The sequence below is a fragment of the Oncorhynchus mykiss genome, chromosome 18 (assembly GCF_057628025.1).
Source record: "Oncorhynchus mykiss isolate SJ-2025 chromosome 18, ASM5762802v1, whole genome shotgun sequence".
Lineage (NCBI taxonomy): Eukaryota > Metazoa > Chordata > Actinopteri > Salmoniformes > Salmonidae > Oncorhynchus > Oncorhynchus mykiss.
In genome coordinates this window covers 40,518,149-40,540,972 of record NC_143039.1, presented here as the reverse complement: position 1 = coordinate 40,540,972, position 22,824 = coordinate 40,518,149, and the positions used below count along the sequence as shown (strand labels likewise).

General features: G+C 43.6%; 1 protein-coding gene across 6 annotated transcripts in view; it reads right to left on the bottom strand.

Moving 5' to 3' along the window:
* Positions 1 to 22,824, bottom strand: part of LOC110496032 (RNA binding motif, single stranded interacting protein) — a 276,061-nt gene that overhangs the window by 179,604 nt on the left and 73,633 nt on the right. For 5 of the 6 annotated variants that reach the window (XM_090208428.1, XM_090208424.1, XM_090208425.1 and 2 more), the window contains one exon: positions 10,504 to 10,661. In XM_090208428.1, the coding sequence (XP_090064554.1) occupies positions 10,504 to 10,634 (131 nt within the window). In that variant the 5' untranslated portion in view covers positions 10,635 to 10,661. The remainder of the gene's footprint in view (positions 1 to 10,503; positions 10,662 to 22,824) is intronic. The other variant, XM_090208426.1, reaches the window with a different exon arrangement.

Genomic DNA, 22,824 nt, shown 5'->3' with positions numbered 1-22,824 from the left:
TCATTGTCCATTTGGAAGATCCATTTGCGACCATGATGCCATCTATTTTGTGAAGTGCACCAGTCCCTCCTGCAGCAAAGCACTCCCACAACATGAAGCTGCCACCCCTGTGCTTCACGGTTGGGATGCAAGCCTCCCCCTTTTTCCTCCAAACATAACGATGGTCATTATGGCCAAACAGTTCTATTTTTGTTTCATCAGACCAGAGGACATTTCTCCAAAAAGTACGATGTTTGTCCCCATGTGCAGTTGCAAACCGTAGTCGGCTTTTTATGGCGGTTTTGGGGCAGTGGCTTCTTCCTTGCTGAGCGGCCTTTCAGGTTGTGTCGATATAGGACTTGTTTTACTGTGGATAGATACTTTTGTACCTGTTTCCTCCAGCATCTTCACAAGGTCCTTTGCTGTTGTTCTGGGATTGATTTGCACTTTTTGTACCAGAGTACATTCATCTCTAGGAGACAGAACGCGTCTCCTTCCTGAGCGGTATGATGGCTGTGTGGTCCCATGGTGTTTATACTTGCGTACTATTGTTTGTACAGATGAACGTGGTACCTTCAGGCGTTTGGGAATTACAAACAGAGGTAGTGCCTATGAAAAGCCAAGCTGTCCCGATACCATGTTATACAGTGCATTCGGAAAGTCTTCAGACCCCTTGACTTTTTCCATATTTTGTTACGTTACAGCCTTATTCTAAAATATATTTTTTACCCTCATCAACCTACACGTGTTAAAAAAATCAAAATACCTTATTTACATAAGTATTCAGACCCTATGCTATGAGCCTCGAAATTGGGCTCAGGTGCATCCTGTTTCCATTGATCATCCTTGAGATGTTTTTACAACTTGATTGGAGTCCATCTGTGGTAAATTCAATTGATTGGGCATGATTTGGAAAGGCACACATCTGTCTATATAAGGTCCCACAGCTGACAGTGCATGTCAGAGCAAAAACCAAGCCATGAGGTCGAAGGAATTGTCCATAGAGCTCCGAGACAGGATTGTGTCGAGGCACAGATATGGGGAAGGGTACCAAAACATTTCTGCAGCATTGAAGATCCCCAAGAACACAGTGGTCTCCATCATTCTTAAATGGAAGAAGTTTGGAACAACCAAGACTCTTCCTAGAGCTGGCCGACCTGCCTAAATGAGCAATCGGAGGAGAAGGGCCTTGGTCAGGGAGGTGACCAAGAACCCGATGGTCACTCTGGCAGAGCTCCAGAGTTATTCTGTGGAGATGGGAGAACCTTCCAGAAGGACAACCATCCCTGCAGCCCTCCACCAATCAAGCCTTTATGGTAGAGTGGCCGGATAAAAGCCCAGTAAAAGGCACAGGACAGCCCACTTGGAGTTTGCCAGAAGGCACCTTAAGGACTCTCAGACCAAGAGAAGCAAGATTCTCTGGTCTGATGAAACCAAGATTGAACTCTTTGACCTGAATGCCAAGCATCACATCTGGAGTAAACCTGGCACCATCCCTACGGTGTAGCACGGTGGTGGCAGCATCATGCTGTGGAGATGTTTTTCAGTGGCAGGGACTGGGACACTAGTCAGGATCGAGGGAAAGATGAACGAAGCAAAGTACAGAGAGATCCTTGATGAAAACCTGCTCCAGAGCGCTCAGGACCTCAGACTGGGGCGAAGGTTCACCTTCCAACAGGACAACAACCCTAAGCACACAGCCATGACAACGCAGGAGTGGCATCAGGATTAGTCTCTGAATGTCCTTGAGTGGCCCAGCCAGAGCCTGGACATGAACCCGATGAAACATCTCTGGAGAGACCTGAAAATAGCTGTGCAGTAACACTCCCCTTCCAACCTGACAGAGTTTGAGAGGATCTGCAGAGAAGAATGGGATAAACTCCCCAAATACAGGTGTGCCAAGCTTGTATTATCATACCCAAGAAGATTCGAGGCTGTGATGGCTGCCAAATATGCTTCAACAAAGTACTGACGAAAGGGTCTGAGTACTTATGTAAATGTAATATTTCAGTTCTGTATTTTAATAAATTTGGAACAATTTCGATTTTTTTTTTGCTTTGTCATTATGGGGTATTGTGTGTAGATAGTTTTTTTTAAAGTCCATTTTAAAAGAAGGCTGTAACGTAACAAAACGTGGAAAAAGTCATGGGGTCTGAATACTTTCCCGAATGCACCGTCCAGTAATATGGTCAGGGTCAGCAAAGTAAGACCTAGCAAAGATGCAGCTGGCTCAAAACAAGGCAGCCCGCCTTGCCCTTAACTGCACACACAGAACCAAAATCAACAACATACACGATAGTGTTTCATGATCGAGGAGAAATGGTCTACTCATCTGGTCTGTGTGTTGAAAATGCCTAACCACTTGTATAATCTATTTGCATACACTTCAAACAGACATTCAGTTCCTTCAGAAAATATTCATACCCCTTGATATATTCCACAATTTGTTGAGTTACAGCCTGAATTCAATATGTATTTTCTCACCCATCACTCGCCAATCTACACGTGTCACAGCTAAAGCAGCGCTACAAGCTTCGACTTTCTCCATTAGTTCCCATTTCTAATACTCTAAATACTCTAAAACAAATCCCTAATGCTAAGGAGAGGTAGGAAACAGATGCTGCTGAATATAATTGATTTTTTTACCTTTATTTAACTAGGCAAGTCAGTTAAGAACAAATATTTTTTTTCAATGACGGCCTAGGAACAGCGGGTTAACTGCCTTGTTCAGGGGCGGAACGATTTTTACCTTGTCAGCTCAGTGTTTGGATCTTGCAACCTTTCGGTTACTAGTCCAACGCTCTGACCACTAGGCTACCTGCCGCCCCAAAGTGTGCCTTTTAAATAACTGCCCAACTAGATTCATTACAATGCATCATGTGGCATGTTATCTTTTTTTGGGTTAGATTTGATTTATTATACATTTTTTAACCATACAAAACATACACATGCAAACAACAGCATACCGACGCACACAAACATCAACGACATCATTCCTGCCCAGACCCACCTGCTCACACCCCCGTCTCCAGCGCCCGCATCCCTCTCTGCCACATGGCCTCAAACTGCACCATGTTGTTTCTCTCCGTCGCCCACGCACTTTCAACATTTACATAATAATAATAATAATAATAATAGTGAAGACATCAAAACTATGAAATAACACATATGAAATCACGTAGTAACCAAAAAAGTGTTAAACAAATCAAAATATATTTAACATTTGAGATTCTTCAAATGTGTTATTTCATTGTTTTGATGTCTTCACTATTATTCTACAATGCAGAAAATAGTATAAATAAATAAAAACCCTTGAATGAGTAGGTGTCCAAACTTTTGACTGGTACTGTATATGTTTTTTAAATTTACCACATTAAAGGAAAGGTTCACCCATTTTGAATGTTATATTGTTTATGTGCATCTCTGAGTGATTTTCTATCGATTCCCTGGGTCATTTCATGTTTCATGTGTACCTGAGTTATTGGCATTCAAGCAGGTAGAAATCCGGCCGATATGACGTAGCACTGTGATAAAGTCTATCTCACTGCACTGGAAGTTAAAAAGAATACGACTTTTAGATCGCGAAAACGTCTATATATACATGTCAGATTTCAATACTGACCGACATCATAACTCGGGAGGATGTCTTCTCTGGAATGATCCATTGATCATATTGTTGCAATATTTCTACCTCGAGAAATGTGTAAGTTAAGGGTCTAGCACATTTTCCCTATTTGTCTACCTCTTTAGTCCAGGGTGAATTGCATGGTGCTGTTCCCAGAGATATTATAGAAAGGAGATAGGAATCCAATGAATTAAGGAACGTATAACGTCCCACCCAGCAGACTGTCGACCAATCGCGTTGTCATGCTGTGTCAGGCAGTTGCTAAACTAATCGTCATGCAATCCATTCTCAAAGCCAGTATGTTTTGAAACATGCCTATTTTCCTGTCGTTGTGAATGTCAGGATCCACTCTGGGAGGCACATCGATCTGCAGCTTGAACATGGTGAGATTGTAGACTCCTAAATTGATAGTCCAGTTTGTTGAGGCAATTTTACAGCTAACTAGCTACTTTACATGCTGATATTTTCTTTGGTATTAGGGGATGTACCTGATAGGCCTATCTGGCTTATATGATTATGATGGTCATAATGCTTCTTGACAGTGTCATAAAGTATATGTTCTTTGTCCAAGTAACGTGACACAGGATGGTCAAGATATGCTGTAAAAACAAATCTGTAAAGAATTCATTACAATAACAACAAAGGACTTAAGAAAATAACTTTCAAATTAAAGGAAACTTCTTGGCAGGGAAAAAACAGATTTGAATAACAGTGGGTTTTGACACTCTTATGTAGGTGGCACAACTAGCCATAAAATAGCACAATATATGTCAAAACAGGTGTAAATCTATGGGTCATGACAGTGTTGTGACCATATTATGACAAGTTATGTCAGCTGTTAATGCTGTAACAACGGGGCCAAAGGAGATGGCCACCGTTTTGCGATCCCGTAACCAATTGTGCTTTTGTGAATGTTTTTTCGTGTTATTTGTAACTTATTTTGTACATAATGTTTCTGTCACCATGTCCAGGGCAGAGATTACTCACCCCGTACTGGAGGAATTCTTCATCTTCTTCAACGAGTCGGATGGGACAGATTTACTCCAGACACCCGACAAGGTTCCTCAAGACGGAGGTATAGTGGATGACGTCCGGGTGCCTTGTAAGGATCCGTCACCGAGACGGTAATCTGCCTTTACCATCGGTCCTATTAGCCAACTTACAATCAATCGATAATAAAATCATTTCACCGAGTCGTGGCTGAACGACGACATGACTAACATACAACTGGCGGGTTTTAAGCTTTTTTTGGCAGGATAGAACAGCGGCCTCTGGTAAGACAAGGGGCGGCGGCCTATGCATATTAGTAAACAACAGCTGGTGCAAGAAATCTCAGGAGGTCTCGAGGTTTTGCTCGCCTGAAGTAGAGTATCTCATGATAAGCTGTAGACCACACTATTTACCTAGAGAGTTTACATCTACATTTTTTGTACCTGTCCATATACCACAGCAGACCGATGCTGGCACTAAGACAGCACTCAATGAGCTGTATACGGCCAAAAGCAAACAGGAAAAGGAAAACGCTCATCCAGAGGTGGCGCTCCTAGTGGCCAGGGACTTTAATGCAGGGAAACTCAAATCAGTTTTACCTCATATCTATCAGCATGTTAAATGTGCAACCAGAGGGAAAGAAACTCTAGTCCACCTATACTCCACACACAGAGATGCATACAAGGCTCTCCCTCGCCCTCCATTTGGCAAATCTGACCATAATTATATTCTCCTGGTTCCTGCTTACAAGCAAAAACTAAAGCAGGAAGAACCAGTGACTCGGTCAATAAGAAAGTGGTCAGATTAAGCTAATGCTAAGCTACAGGACTGTTTTGTTAGCACAGACTGGAATATGTTCCGGGATTCTTACGACGGCATTGAGGAGTACACCACATCAGTCACTGGCTTCATCAAGAAGTGCATCGATGATGTCGTCCCCACAGTGACAGTACGTACATACCCCAACTGGATTACAGGCAACAACCACACTGAGCTAAAGGGTAACTATCATGGTCCAAACACACTAAGACGATCGTGAAGAGGGCACGACAAAGCCTATTCCCCCTCAGGATACTGAAAAGATTAGGCATGGGGTCCTCAGATCCTCAAAAGGTTCTATAGCTGCACCATCGAGAGCGTTGGTTGCAATACCGCCTGGTATGGCATCTACTCGGCCTCCAACCACAAGGCACTACAGAGGGTAGTACGTACGGCCCAGTACATCATTGGGCCAAGCGTCCTGCCATCCAGGACCTCTATATCAGGCGGTGTCAGAGGAAGACCTTAAAAATTGTCAAAAACTCCAGTCACCCTAGTCATAGACTGTTCTCTCTGCTACCGCACGGCAAGCAGTACCGGAGTGCCAAGTCGAGGTCCAAAGGCTCCGTAGTAGCTTCTACCCTCAAGCCAAAAGATTCCTGAACATTTAATCAAATGGCTGCCAGACACCTCTTTTACACTGCTGCTACTCTCTGTTATAATCTATACATATTCACTTGAACTCTACCTACATAACCGGTGCATCCACACATTGACTCTGTACTGGTACCCCCTGTATATAGCCTCCACATTGACTCTGTACTGGTACCCCCTGTATATAGCCTCCACATTAACTCTGTACTGGTACCCCCTGTTTATATCCTCCACATTGACTCTGTACCGTAATACCCTGTATATCCTCCACATTGACTCTGTACCATAATACCCTGTACATAGCCTCCACATTGACTCTGTACCGTAATACCCTGTATATAGCCTCCACATTGACTCTGTACCGTAATACCCTGTATATAGCCTCCACATTGACTCTGTACCGTAATACCCTGTATATAGCCTCCACATTGACTCTGTACCGTAATACCCTGTATATAGCCTCCACATTGACTCTGTACCGTAATACCCTGTATATAGCCTCACTGTTTTATTTTACTTCTGCTGTTTAATTATTTGTTACTTTTATTTTTTATTTATCTATTTTATTATCTACTTATTTGTATTTTTTTTTACCTCTTAAAGCATTGTTGGTTAAGGGATTGTAAGTAAACGTTTCACTGTAAAGTCTACACCTGTTGTATTCGGTGCATGTGACAAATACCATTTGATTTGATTTGATTTTATGACATTAAGACATGGTTATGATCTTGTTATAATGTGTTATGACGCTGGATGTCAAGTAAAGTGTTAACAAATGTACTGCTCGACTGAGGGACTTTACAGATACGCAGTTGTTCAAAAAATAATGTCAAACACTGTTATTGCACCCAGTCCATGCAACTTATTATGTGACTTGTTAAGCAACTTTTTACTCAACTTATTTAGGCCATAACAAAGGGGATGATTACTTATTGATGTTTTATTAATTTACTAAAAACATACTTCCACTTTGACATGACGGCGTATTGTGTGTAGGCCAGTGACTAAAACATCTCAATTGAATCTCTTCTAAAGTCAGGCTGTAACACAACAACATGTGGAAAAGTCAAGGGGTGTGAACATTGTTGGAAGACACTGTAATGGGGATCCTAATGAACTAAGCAGTAATGGGGGGATGAATAATGTAGGAGATTGCCTGGAGGTATATCAGCCACTGCACAGCAACTGCTCTCCAGATCAATGTTGTGGAGGATACAGGCAATTTGTATGTTGTTAGTTTGAACCAGGCAAGTAAATGACCATGTAAATTCACCACACAAAGCACATGACAATTTGTGTTGTTGCCGGGTATTGTAGCGAAGTGGCAATGAGAGACAGAACAAGAGTAAGATCAAGTGAGAGAGTGATTCTTTCTGTTCCCGAAACATCCAGAGCATCTGGTTGACAACGTTTTGTTGGTGGGGTGAGGGAGGAGTTTGGTCTGGGCATTCCTGCAGTTGTCTCGCCACCTCAGAGGTTAAGCACCGCTATCTCGGTCCGTTCTGACAGAGCTTGACCAGCGTTGGGCAGACAGGGCATCGATGACTGAGCCGAAAGAGCCGAGGCTGGGCCGACTGGAGTGTCTTCTCTCACACTCCCTCCCTTTGGCAGTTTGTTGAAAAGGAGCCCGTGGGATCGGGGAGGCTCTGATAGCCGGCCGGCTTGTGTCAACAGAGGGCCTCAGAATCGTTTGGGATAATGTGGCGCTTCGGATCGCAGTGGCTCTGTGGAACAGGTGGTCCCAGGGTCACCCCTTCCTCTGCAGTGTGGAGCTCCAACCCCTCCCTTCCCACCCTCTCACTCCTCCCTCCTTCCCTCGCCACACATGGGAAAGGTTATTTGGACAATTGGCGGTGATTAGCTCTTGATTTGGGTTTCTCTCCATTTGATCAGGCGCCACGCTAGGGAAAGCAGCATGACAGAGGGCACAGCTGTAGCCGGTCCACAGCTGAAATTGGGTGCAGAGAACCAGAAGTGAGGGATGGAGGGAGAACGGTAGGCAGGGAAGAACAGAAGAGGCAGAAGGGAGGAGGATAGAAGGGCGGGAGGGCAGGGAGGAGAGCTCTGTGGTCCATTCAATCTTGGCTTTTTGATTTATGGATTTGGACCACTGGCAGGGAGAATGAATGCCCCTGTTATTCCAAGTGTGGGCCCCAAGTCTACCTTCTAAAATGTGCTCTTTCCTCAAAAGAACCTGCGGCCTCAGCCCCTCTACCTCTCCTAGGTGGTGGACTGCAAACAAGAAATACCCAGCACTGCTCAACCGCTAATGGCCCCGTACCCCAACTGCCCCCCGTGCCCCACCTGCCCACTTGTCCATGCATTTTTCTCATGGTAATGGCTGTTCCAGCCTTCGTTCTGGGTGTTCAGCCAAAACCCACTTCTCTGGCTGCTTCTCCATGCCCATATATCAGGCTGATGGTTCTGGAGAGCTACAGATCCAGCCAACTGAATAAAACACAGATTAAGCACACTCCCAAATCCAACTGCTCTCGGTGCATATAATTAGAAACTCTGTGGCCATTGTTGTTATTGATTCTCTTTTATTTTGGCCATGTTTGAAGTAATAGAGGAAGTTGTATCAGTTGTGTGAGGACTTGTGGGAGAGTGTAGCTTGCTGCGTCGTTGAGAGAACTTTTGCATTTCCAAACATCTCTCAGGCAGTGTGTAACGACCTCCAATCAGCAGCTACGATATGGCACACTCTCAAGAATGCATCCGTTGGCGGCACTCTGCTTGCTTTGGAGATACGGGGAGTCTAAGCTGCTGGGGCTGTTTCACAGTGTGTGTGACCCAGCAGACCCTGTCTCGGGAATCAGTACGGCTCAGCACAACACAAGGACTCAAATCAAACAACATTTTGTTACTGCATTTCGCAAGCATCAACTACAAACTTTTGGTTTGGAATGGCGACGTTCTGGCATCATGATTTGTTGAGAGAGTTGTCTGTCTGAAGAGGACTCCTCTTTTTTTTTTTCCTTCTTGAAGTTGTCAAAAGAGTCCGTCATTGTCACCAGACTCTAGTCACTGTTGCCTAGGGTCAGGTTTTCAAAACTAACCACTGAGAGGAAAACACTCGTAAATATGCAGAGTCAGCCAACTCCATGATACTGATTAGAGAAAATAACGTGGGTGACAGAGGTGCTCGAAAAACTAAACTAGGACTAAAACATTTCTGAAGACCGCAGAGGCTCATTTCGGAGGTTTCAGGTTAACATGAACCTGGGGGACAAGGTGCGACGGACCAAGGGAGGATGCCATTGTGGTGGAGTGGAGCGGGTTGGGGTGGGAGTGGGACATGGGTGGAGGAGGTGTGGGTTCAGCAGACCGGAGAAGGAAAACAACACCAGAGGGGGACCCGGGTGTCACAGACTTCAGCGCCAGATGACCTTTGCGAAAATGTTTCTACCCGCCTGTGCTTGAAACAGTGGCTGGCTAATTAAAGTTTCATTGGATTTTCATTGGCACAGCAGACCTCGGGCAACCTTGGGGGCACTTAGACAATGCCTTTGACCAAGGCGAATGGCAAAAATACAGGGGGGGGGGGGGGGAATGCTAAAGGAAGAGTGTGTTGGAGAAAGTGAAGTGAAGCATCCACCAGAGGACAGTGAGGCAGTAATGGTGTATGTCCAATGTTAAACGGCAAAAGGAGTGTTTTATTGGACACTGTCTACAGGGACATTATACAAAATGGGACTGACTATGTGGCTAAGAGATATGCAATGTCAAAACGCTGAGTGCCTCCATTGTCTTATCGTGTTTGCTGTCTAGCTAATGGAATTTCGATGGGTCAAGATCAAGACATGCGGGACTTCTGACATAGTAGGAGCATTACCAAATACTGGACAGAGCGTTCCGATTCCAAAAGATCATAAAATAATTGGCTGCATTTGACTGGGATATTTCTGGAAAGATGGCCAAGAAAATGTTACGCAACCGGCAGACTTCGCTTTTAGCCTGTATTTCACAATTTGCAGTCTTTATTAATGAGGAATTTATTGGAGCTGAACAAAGCTGTTAGTGTGTAAGTGTGTGTGTGTGTCTGTGTGGGCTGTGGGTTGCAGCTTGATGAGGTCCTGGTCCGTGGTTCCTGGGGGAGGCAGTCCAATCTACATTTTATTAGGGCTTTATTGAGCTTTGTGTAGGTGTGTGTGTGTGTGCACATTCATGCGCATGTGTGCGTTTTTGTATCACACACACACTTGGCAGAGCTTTTATGATTACCCGTGTCTGTTTCTATACATTCACAGTTGGTGGAACTTTAATAAGGGTGAGTGTGTACCAGCAGGTGTGCGTGCGTGTGTGTGTTTGTGTGTGTGTACGCACGTGTGTGTTAGCAGGTGTGCATGTGTGTGTGTGTGTGTGTGTGTACGCGCGCGCGCGTGTGTGTGTGTCAGCAGGTGTGCATGTGTGTTTATATACGGTGTGTGTGTGTGTGTATGTGCAGGAGCAGGTGTGTGTGTTTCTATATGTCTGAGTGTATGTACCACACTCACGGTTGGCAGAGCTTGATGAGATCCTGGTCCGTGGTCCCCGGGGGCAGGCCTCGAATGTACAGGTTAGTTTTACTCAGCAGCTCGGATCCGCCGTGACTGCAGCTGTTGTGGCTGGGGCTGGGCGGAGCCATGGGGTGGAGGGGTGGAGCATAGGGCTGCTGCAGGAAGAGAGAAGAGGTTAGGGCTAAATATATTTGAGTACATAAAACACATACATTATGTATGTGTGGGTTGTGATATGTAGGTATCTTTCACATGGAGTGGGGGGGGCATAGATACAGGAAGAGACAAGAGTGCTCCCGAGAGGCGTAGCGGTCTAAGGCACTGCATCTCAGTTCAAGAGGCTTCACTACAGTCCCTGGTTCGAATCCAGGCTTTCTAGTGGTTAACTGTTATAGAAGGGCCATCCTCAAAATGATGTGTTGAGAGATGTTGGAGTGCCATTTTCCTCCCTGACTTCATACTCCCGAGTCTGGAGGCATTCTCAAAACAGTTTGCACCTCTACAGGTGAGATGTTTTTAATGAGACTCAGCATCTGAACCGTTCAACAATTCCCTCTCCCTGTGTACGTCAACAAACCGCCTCATCACTACAGCGCATCGCTCCCTTTCCATGATATATTCCTTATTTCTCCCCATTTTGTATACACTACATCCCTTTCCTCTGTCTCTGCACCCCTCTCTCCCCCTCGTGTCCCTCCCACTGTGGATTTATGGTGTCAGGGCTCCCCACTCACAGCCTATTTATATCTCTATACCATGGACGCTGCGCTCGGTGACAGAGAGGTAACGAAGGCCCTGTGGGCGTAGTAGAAAGAAAGAGGGATGGAGAAGGAGGGAGAAAGAGAGAGGGGTGGCTGAAAGTGACGGAGAGAGAGAAAAAGGGTTGGGCAGTGACGGAGAAAGAGGAGAGAAGAAGAAGAAGAAGAAAAGAGCGAGTGAGAGAGAGCACAGCCACCAGCAGCTCCAGTTAGCCACGTTAAACCCTAGCCTCCCCGGAGAGACACTGCACACGGAGATATGGAAGAACACACACACACACTCACACGCCCCCTTCGTGGTACCCACCCCACGCGTTAGTGCCGGCCCGTGAAGCATGGCTGATTTGATGTGCAATTTTCGAGTGTTCTCGGGCAGTGTGTCGCCTCTTCCGACAATGAGCCGAGACCCCTGGAGTGTGAAGGGAGTCTGCGTCTATCAATGGGAGGCCAATTATCATGCTGGGCTAACTGGAACTGACGGCCAGCCACTACTCTCAGTAGAGTAGTGAGTACACACAATGTGCTTCACCGCTGTCGAGCTACAGCATATTGTAATGGAGGGAGAGAGAGACGGTCAGCCCATTTAGGAAGGAGACTGGACATTGACCGGACTGGGGGTTTTAATAGGGGTTGTTTATGGACAGTGTGCATACAAACATCAGGTGGTCAAGACACTTTTGACCTACACCATGTATCACTCTCTTTGCTGGGGTGCTTTGATGCATTGACATGTCATTTCATTGTCTTGAATTGCACCATATTATAGCTACGGTAAGTGCTTCTAAACTGCACATAAACTATCACTACTACTCAAAGCCAGGTAAAATTCTCCTACACATGCTGTGTGTTATAACACTTAAAATAAAGTGTCCCAGTACATTTTGACGCACAGAAAATTAATATTAAAACCCGAGCCTTGACTAAGCTCTGAGCTCTCTCCCCCCATCCCCTCTGCGGCACTTTAGATTACCCACACTAAATGCACTGGGTGACACACAATTTACATGCAAATTCACTGCAGCACACTGGTGATACAGTGTTGGTCCCTATTGAAGGTGAGGTGAAAGAGCCTCTCTACTACCCAGTATATTGTGCAGCTCCGCATTCCTCCCTCCACTCCACACTTGGCTTGCGTCCTGGGCTTTGGAATTCACGTGTCCCGCCCTATCGATTTGCTTTCATTTTTAAGGTCAGAAGCTGAAATCTAACACAATGAGGCATGGAGGGTCAACCCTGGCTCATTACTTACAGTGCTGGGAAAGAGGGAGGTTATCCAAGGGAAAAGAAAAGGCTCTCAGAAGCCCTGGGATGACAAATGAGAGGGTGCTAGAGGAGCTGTGTGAGTGTGTGTGTGTGTGTGTGTGTGTGTGTGTGTGTGTGTGTGATACGATCAAGTGAAGGGTCGAGTGTGTGTGTGCGTGTGTGCTGCGTGCAAGTCTGAGTACGAGTGAACTTCGACCATCATGTGTGATTGACAGTCTGTGGTCTGTGTATCCTTTTCCTCTCTCTTTTTCCTCTCTCTTCTCCTCTCGAGGTTAATAAACAGATTTGTTCCTCTTCCGGATGGTCCGTGACTGGTATTTACCCCCAGCCCGCTCACCCTGTCAGTCTGTGAGATGCACAAAACCCCCCAGCCCCCCGGAAATATTGAAACATCTCCCTCACATGTCTGGCTGATGGGAGTTGAATACAGTACTTGACAAAGAGGATCTCTGCCGCCTTGCTGGCTGCCTTCAGTAAGAGGAGATGGTTACGACACTTCAAAACCTCCAGGTGGTAAATGAGACAACCCCCCCGTCGTGGCACGTCGCTACAGAGGCATGTCAGGGATTTAAATGTACCCGGTATTTCAGATGGGCAGAATGGTTTACACAGGGCCAATTTACTGAGCTAGCAGGGGGGCTCTGCCGCAACCGTGACACACGCTGGAGAATGTTTATGAGTGTATGAACCGAGGATGATAAAGCTATTGTATCGTATATAGGGCTGGATATGCACACGGAGACAGTGCACACATTTCTTCTGACTGGAGCAAGGGAAGAGCAGTCAGGGGAGTGTTTGTGTAAGCGTGTGTGTGTGTGTGTGTGTGTGTGTGTGTGTGTGTGTGTGGAATCCAATCCACTGGAGATTGCCAATCCAAGCAAAAGCCATTCCAACCAAGGCTTGATCCAAAAAACAACCATTGGGCAAAAGTAAACAAAATATATCTAAAAAATGAATACACAGAAAACACTCAACTCATACTGGACTGTCCTCCTTCTTTTTCTGTAATCCAAACAAAGCAAACTCACCCAAACAGGTGAAAATGGACAGTCACCAGGCAATATACAGAGCCTGCATAGGCTATATCATATCCACACCAGTATGTTTGTGGTATGAACACTTAATAGATATGAGGTCCATAGAAAGGCGGAGAGTAGGCTACAGTAGTTGATATTGGGCCTGTGTTACAGTACTCGGTATGGGGCCTGTGTTTGCCCTCTCTGCCTGCCTGTGAGTGGATGAAAGGCCCAGTGCTGTAGCCTGGTAATTGGGTCTGATTTATAGGGATCCACAGCAGCAGTCACGAAGCCGGCTGAGAACTGGCCAAGGACCAACCACACTGCAGCCGTGGTGTCAATATCAGAGCGCCAGCCCCCTCCAGCCTACACTGCTTGTAGGGAGCTATGACACTGTTAATGTGTGTGTGTGTGTGTGTGCATGTGTGTGTGCGAATATAAGTTAGTGTGTGTATAGGTGTGAGTGAGCGTGTGCGAGGATGACTATGCAAGTGCGAAGTGCTGGGTGAATGCCTTTATATAGTGTTATGTGCTTGTATGTGTGCTTGTGTTAAGCTTCACTGTGAAAGCCTAGTTACACTACTAAAACATAAGCAATTGATTTGTAGTGACGCGGGGGAAAATCCATACAGTTAAATATCGCAATATTATTTTGGATGACATCATATCGATATTTTTCTAGGCAGCGTTAGCTAGCACTAGTCGGCTGTACCTGTGCCAAAACTCTGGTATTGTTCATCCTATAACTTGTTCTATAGCTTGTTCTATAGCTTGTTCTATAGCTTGTTCTAGAGCTTGTTCTAGAGCTTGTTCTATAGCTTGTTCTATAGCTTGTTCTATACCTTGTTTTCCATCTTCTTTTTAAATAGTGAGCCAACATGTTTTCACCACTTTTATTTCCATGACTGATCAAATCTCATTTTGTCCTGCTCTTTCTTGTCCCTCTGCAGCAGACATACAGTGCCTTGTAAAAAAGATTCATACCCCTTGGATTTCTTCCCATTTTATTGTGTTACAATGTGGGATTTGAGGTCAACAATCTACACCAAATACTCTGTAATGTCAAACTCGAAGAATTATTATATATATATTTTTTAGAGATTGATAGAAATGAAATAACTGAAATATAGTCGTTGCATACAGTGCCTTGCGAAAGTATTCGGCCCCCTTGAACTTCGCGACCTTTTGCCACATTTCAGGTGTCAAGCATGAAGATATAAAACTGTATTTTTTTGTGAAGAATCAACAACAAGTGGGACACAATCATGAAGTGGAACGACATTTATTGGATATTTCAAACTTGTTTAACAAATTAAAAACGGAAAAATTGGGCGTGCAAAATTATTCAGCCCCCTTAAGTTAATACTTTGTAGCGCCACCTTTTGCTGCGATTACAGCTGTAAGTCGCTTGGGGTATGTCTCTATCAGTTTTGCACATCGAGAGACTGACATTTTTCCCCATTCCTCCTTGCAAAACAGCTCGAGCTCAGTGAGGTTGGATGGAGAGCATTTGTGAACAGCAGTTTTCAGTTCTTTCCACAGATTCTCGATTGGATTCAGGTCTGGACTTTGACTTGGCCATTCTAACACCTGGATATGTTTATTTTTGAACCATTCCATTGAAAATTTTGCTTTATGTTTTGGATCATTGTCTTGTTGGAAGACAAATCTCCGTCCCAGTCTCAGGTCTTTTGCAGACTCCATCAGGTTTTCTTCCAGAATGGTCCTGTATTTGGCTCCATCCATCTTCCCATCAATTTTAACCATCTTCCCTGTCCCTGCTGAAGAAAAGCAGGCCCAAACCATGATGCTGCCACCACCATGTTTGACAGTGGGGATGGTGTGTTCAGGGTGATGAGCTGTGTTGCTTTTACGCCAAACATAACGTTTTGCATTGTTGCCAAAAAGTTCAATTTTGGTTTCATCTGACCAGAGCACCTTCTTCCACATGTTTGGTGTGTCTCCCAGGTGGCTTGTGGCAAACTTTAAACAACACTTTTTATGGATATCTTTAAGAAATGGCTTTCTTCTTGCCACTCTTCCATAAAGGCCAGATTTGTGCAATATACGACTGACTGTTGTCCTATGGACAGAGTCTCCCACCTCAGCTGTAGATCTCTGCAGTTCATCCAGAGTGATCATGGGCCTCTTGGCTGCATCTCTGATCAGTCTTCTCCTTGTATGAGCTGAAAGTTTAGAGGCACGGCCAGGTCTTGGTAGATTTGCAGTGGTCTGATACTCCTTCCATTTCAATATTATCGCTTGCACAGTGCTCCTTGGGATGTTTAAAGCTTGGGAAATATTTTTGTATCCAAATCCGGCTATAAACTTCTTCACAACAGTATCTCGGACCTGCCTGGTGTGTTCCTTGTTCTTCATGATGCTCTCTGCGCTTTTAACGGACCTCTGAGACTATCACAGTGCAGGTGCATTTATACGGAGACTTGATTACACACAGGTGGATTGTATTTATCATCATTAGTCATTTAGGTCAACATTGGATCATTCAGAGATCCTCACTGAACTTCTGGAGAGAGTTTGCTGCACTGAAAGTAAAGGGGCTGAATAATTTTGCACGCCCAATTTTTCAGTTTTTGATTTGTTAAAAAAGTTTGAAATATCCAATAAATGTCGTTCCACTTCATGATTGTGTCCCACTTGTTGTTGATTCTTCACAAAAAATACAGTTTTATATCTTTATGTTTGAAGCCTGAAATGTGGCAAAAGGTTGCAAAGTTCAAGGGGGCCAAATACTTTCGCAAGGCACTGTAAGTATTCAGCTCCCTGAGTCAATACATGTTATGAATACCTTCGGCAGTGATTCCAGCTGTGCCTCTTCTTGGGTAAGTCTCTAAGAGCTTTTCACACCTGGATTGTGCAATATTATCCCAGTATTATTTTCTGAATTCTTCAAGCTCTGTCAAGATGTTGGATATCTTGGCAAGACATTTTCAAGTCTTGCCATAGATTGTCAAGCAGATATAAGTCAAAACTGTTAACTTGGCCGTTCAGTTTCCTTCCTGTCCTGCAGCTCAGGTCAGAAGTAGGACTGTATCTTTAATGTGTCTGGGTGATTGAATACATCATCCACAGCATAATTATTAACTTGACCATGCTCAATGTCTGATTTGTTATTGTTACTCATCTACCAATCACTGCCTTTCTTCATGGTGCTTTCATAAAATCTCCCTGGTCTTTATAGTTGAATCTGTGCTTGAAATTCAATACTTAACTGAGGGACCTGACAGATGTTGTATGGATGGGGGGCAGAGGAAGGGTTAGTCATTCAAAAATGATGTCAACCCCTATTATATCACATGAGTGAACTCATGTAACTTATGTGATTTAGTAGGCCAAATGTTACTCCCTAACTCATTTAGGCTTGCCGAAACAAAGATTGATTGATTTAATTGTAACTATTTTGGCAACAATTTTAATCCCACTTTGTAACACAACATTTTTTTGCAAGGCACTGAAAAAGCAAGCAATATGTTTGGAAAATCAAATCGCATCGGGAAAAAAATTAATAAACAGTATCGAATCGCAATACATATAGAATTGTGAGAATCGCAATAATAGTATCAGCAACTACAGATCCTTCAGAAAGTATTCACACCCCTCCACATGTTGTTGTGTTGCAGCCTGAATTTAAAATGGATTACATTTAGGTTTTGTGTCACTGACCTACACACAACACCCCATAATGTCAAAGTGGAATTATGTTTTCAGACAATTTTACAAACTAATAAGAAATGAAAAGCTGAAATGTCTTGAGTCGATAAGTATTCAACACCTTTGTTGAGGCAAGCCTAAATACATTCAGGAGTAAAACAAATCTTACCAAGTCACATAATACGTTGCATGAACTCACTCTGTGTGCAATAAGTGTTTAACATGATTTTTGAATGACTAATCTCTGTACCTCACACATTCAATTAAGGGTAAGGTCCCTCAGTCGAAGCAGTGAATTTCAAACACAGATTCAACCACGAAGACCAGGGAGGGCTTCTATTGGTAGATGGGTAAAAAAAAAGAAAAAATAAGATGATTTTGAATATTCATTTGAACATGGTGAAGTTATTAATTACACTTTGGATGGTGTAACAATACACCCAGTCATTACAAAGTTACAGGCATCCTTCCGAAATCAGTTCAGGGAGAGGAAGGAAACCACTCAGGGATTTCACCATGAGGCCAATGGTGACTTTAAAACAGTTACAGAGTTGAATGGCTGTGATAGGAGAAAACTGAGGATGGATCAACAACATTGTAGTTACTCCACAATACTAACCTAAATGACAGAGCAAAAAGAAGGAAGCTTGTACAGAATAAAACATATTTAAAAACATAGATCTGGTTTGTAATAAGGCACTAAAGTAAACTGAAAAAAATGAAAAAAATAAAATAAATAATACAAAATAAATAAATAAACTTTATGTCCTACAAAGGGTTATGTTTGGGGAAAATCCAACACAACACATTACTGAGTAGCACTTCATATTTGGTGGCTGCATTAGGTTATGGGTATCCTTGTCATAAGCAAGGACTAGGGAGTTTTTGTCAGGATAGAAATGAATGGAATAGAGCTAAGATTGCCTAGATAAATAAAGGTTAAATAAATAAATTAGCACTGGCAAAATCCTAGAAGAAAACCTGGTTCAGTCTGATCCAACAGACAGAGACAAATTCACCTTTCAGCAGGACAATAATCTAAAACACAAGGCCAAATAAACTCTGGAGTTGCTTACCGACGAACATTAATTTTCATGACTGGCCTAGTTACAGTTTTGACTTAAATCGGCTTGAAAATCTATGGCAAGACTTGAAAATGGCTGTCTAGCAATGATCAACAACAAACTTGACAGAATTTTTGAAAGAATAATGTGAAAATATTGTACAATCCAGGGGTGCAAAGCTCTTAGAGAATTACCCAGAAAGACTCACAGCTGTAATCATTGCCAAATATGATTCTAAACAGGGGTGTGAAAAGCTATGTAAATGAGACATTTCTGTATTTCATATTCAGCAAATGTCTAAAAACATGTTTTCACTTTGTCATTATTGGGTATTTTGTGTAGATAGGTAAAGAAAACAATTCAGACTTATAATTCAGGCTATAACACAACATGTGGAATAAGTCAAGGGGTATGAATACTTTCTGAAGGCTCTAGAAGTATCGTGATAATATCATATCGTGATGTCCCTGGATATTCCTAGCCCATTTGTTATGATGACTCACAAGACAAGCCGAATAATCATGTACACAGCCAGTATCTTTACAGCAAGTACACAGTTGAAGTCGGAAGTTTACATACACTTTAGCCAAATACATTTAAATACCTGACATTTAATCCTCGTAACAATTCCCTGTCTTAGGTCAGTTAGGATCAACACTTTATTTTAAGAATATGAAATGTCAAAATAATAGTGGAGAGAATGATTTATTTCAGCTTTTGTTTCTTTCATCACATTCCCAGTGGGTCAGAAGTTTACAAACACTCAATTAGTATTTGGTAGCATTGCCTTCACATTATTTCACTTGGGTCAAACGTTTCAGGGAGCCTTCCACAAGCTTCCCACAATAAGTTGGGTGATTTTTGGCCCATTCCTCCTGACAGAGCTGGTGTAACAGAGTCAGGATTGTAGGGATCCTTGTTCGCACATGTGCTTGCTCGCACATGAGTTTTAAGTTCTGCCCACACATTTTCTATAGGATTGAGGTAAAGGCTTTGTGATGGCCACTCCAATACCTTGACTTTGTTGTCCTTAAACCATTTTTGGCACAACTTTGGAAGTATGCTTGGGTCATTGTCCATTTGGAAGACCCATTTGTGTCCAAGCTTAAACTTCCTGACTGATGTCCTGAAATGTTGCTTCAATATATCCTCATAATTTTCCTGCCTCATGGTGCCATCTATTTTGTGAAGAGCACCAGTCCCTCCTGCAGCACAGCACCCCCACATCATGATGCTGACACCCTCGTGCTTCACAGTTAGGATGGTGTTTGTCAGCTTGCAAGCCTCCCCCTTTTTCCTCCAAACATAACGAGGTCATTATGGCCAAACAGTTAATTTTTGTTTCAACAGACCAGAGGACATTTCTCCAAAAAGTGCGACCATTGTCCCCATGTGCAGTTGCAAACCGTAGTCTGGCTTTTTTACGGTGGTTTGGAGCAGTGGCTTCTTCCTTGCTGAGAGGCCTTTCAGGTTACGTCGATATAGGACTCGTTTTACTGTGGATATAGATAATTTGTATCTGTTTCCTCCAGCATCTTCACAAGGTCCTTGTTGTTCTGGGATTAATTTGCACTTTTCGCACCAAAGTACGTTCATCTCTAGGAGACAGATCGCATCTCCTTCCTGAGCGGTACGACGGCTGCGTGGTCCCTTGATGTTTATACTTGCGTACTATTGTTTGTACAGATGAACGTGGTACCTTGACAATACTGTGCAGCTGTATTCATCAACCTGGCCAAGGCTTTCGACTCTGTCAATCACCAGATTCTTATCGGCAGACTCAACAGCCTTGGTTTCTCAAATGACTGCCTCGCCTGGTTCACCAACTACTTCTCAGACAGAGTTCAGTGTGTCAAATCGGAGGGCCTGTTGTCCGGACCTCTGGCAGCCTCTATGGGTGTGCCACAGTGTTCAATTCTCGGGCCGACTTTCTTCTCTTTATACATCAATGATGTCGCTCTTGCTGCGGATGATTCTCTGATCCTCTACGCAGACGACACCATTCTGTATACTTCTGGCCCATCTTTGGACACTGTGTTTACTAACCCACAGACGAGCTTCAATGCCATACAACTCTCCTTCCGTGGCCTCCAACTGCTCTTGAATGCAAGTAAAACTAAATGCATGCTCTTCCACAGATCGCTGCCCACACCTGCCTGCCCGTCCAGAATCACTACACTGAACGGTTCTGACCTAGAATATGTGGACAACTACAAATACCTAGGTGTCTGGTTAGACTGTAAACTCTCCTTTCAGACTCACATTAAGCATCTCCAATCCAAAATTACATCTATTTCGCAACAAAGCATCCTTCACTCATGCCGCCAAACATACCCTCGTAAAAGCCTCCAACACTCTACTCTACAAATTGGATGCAGTCTATCACAGTGCCATCCGTTTTGTCACCAAAGCCCCATATACTACCCACCACTGCGACCTGTATGCTCTAGTTGGCTGGCCCTCGCTTCATATTCGTCGCCAAACCCACTGGCTCCAGGTCATCTATAATTCTTTGCTAGGTAAAGCCCCACCTTATCTGGTCACCATAGTAGCACCCACCCGTAGCACACACTCCAGCAGGCATATTTCATTGGTCACCCCTAAAGCCAATTCCTCCTTTGGCCGCCTTTCCTTCCAGTTTTCTGCTGCCAATGACTGGAACAAACTGAAAAGATCACTGAAGCTGGAGACTCATATCTCCCTCACTAACTTTAAGCACCAGCTGTCAGAGCAGCTCACAGATCACTGCACCTGTACATAGCCCATCCAACTACCTCATCCCCATACTGTTATTTATTTATTCTGCACATACTTGCACATTCATCTTCTGCACATCTATCACTCCAGTGTTTATTTGCTATATTGTAATTATTTTGCCAATGTGGCCTATTTATTGCCTTACCTCCTTTATCCTACCTCATTTGCACACACTGTATATATACTTTTTTTCTATTGTATTATTGACTGTATGTTTGTTTATTCCATGTGTAACTCGGTGTTGTTGTTTGTGTCGCACTGCTTTGCTTTACCTTGGCCAGGTCCCAGTTGTAAATGAGAACTTGTTCTCAACTAGCCTACCTGGTTAAATAAAGGTTAAATAAAAATTGCTCCCTTGGATGAACCGGACTTGTTTTTTTTTTTCTGAGGTTTTGGCTGATTTCTTTTGATTTTCCCATGATGTCAAGCAAAGAGGCACTGAGTTTGAAGGTAGCCCTTGAAATACATTCACAGGTACACTTCCAATTGACTCAAATGATGTCAATTAGCCTATCAGAAGCTTCTAAAGCCATGGCATCATTTTCTGGAATTTTCCAAGCTGTTTAAAGGCAAAGTCAACTTAGCGTATGTAAACTTCTGACCCACTGGAATTGTGATACAGTGAATTATAAGTGAAATAATCTGTCTGTAAACAATTGTTGGGGAAAAAAATGACTTGTGTCATGCACAAAGTAGATGTCCTAACCGACTTGCCAAACCTATAGTTTGTTAACAAGACATTTGTGGATTGGTTGAATAACGAGTTTTAATGACTACAACCTGAGTGTATGTAAACTTCAGACTTCAACTGTATATCTGCCTAACACAAATCCTCATCTGCAAAAGGTTACTCAAAACCTAAACTTTAAGCATTTATTCTTGAACCATAGTGTCTTCAAGCAGAGAGATACAGTGTGTCCTCCCATCCACTTCCCTTGTCTCTCTCTCCCTTGGTAAACCCATAGCCAGAGGAGTGCATAGGAAAAGCATCTTCCACTGCCCTAGGGACTGATGCTAAAGCCAATGTCTCCTATTAGGAAGCTAGACAGATCTCTATGGAGGGATGGAGAGAGAGAGATATATTGAGATAAAGAGTTCAGGAGACAAAAAAAAGAGAGAGAGAACAAGAGACAAAGAAAAAAAGAGATAGAGAGAGCCAGAGAACAAGTTGCAGCAGTGCCTCCTCCCCACATCCCGCTGGACTTCCGGGTTAGCCTGTGGGCCTTCCATCCAGAGAAACAAAACAAAAGTGGGACTGGAATCTGGGATGCAGCAGCCACAGAGGACACCAGGCTATTTCTCAACATGTTGATTGGTCTGTCTCAGGTTTCTGTCGGTCTGAAGGTGAAGAAGACGGAGCGGCAGGCTTTAGTGTGAAAGACAGAGCTGGATATTGTGTTCTCTTCGTCAGGGCACGTGCCTTTATATAGAAACCAAGGGGTTTACATATCGTCCGTCTTGGCCCCCGGGGGAGGGAAAGTATGCAGAGCATGTCGTCGGTATGACAGAGCTGAACGTTGTAAATCTATAAATAAGTCTCACTGCAGAGTCAAAGGGACATTGTGTGTTAAGCGTATGATTGACTTTGAGTGTTGCTTTAATTATATGGTTTAATATTGTTATACATTATACTGTATTATAATTTTTATGTAGAGACAGATGGCAATTTACTTTGGGGGAAGGGGGGAGGGGGTCCAAAATAGGACAGGGTAGTGCTTTTTTCCCTGGTTTATATTCGCTCTTTTGCAGATTTTACTATATAATTTATTCCAACCGAGCCACATTTCC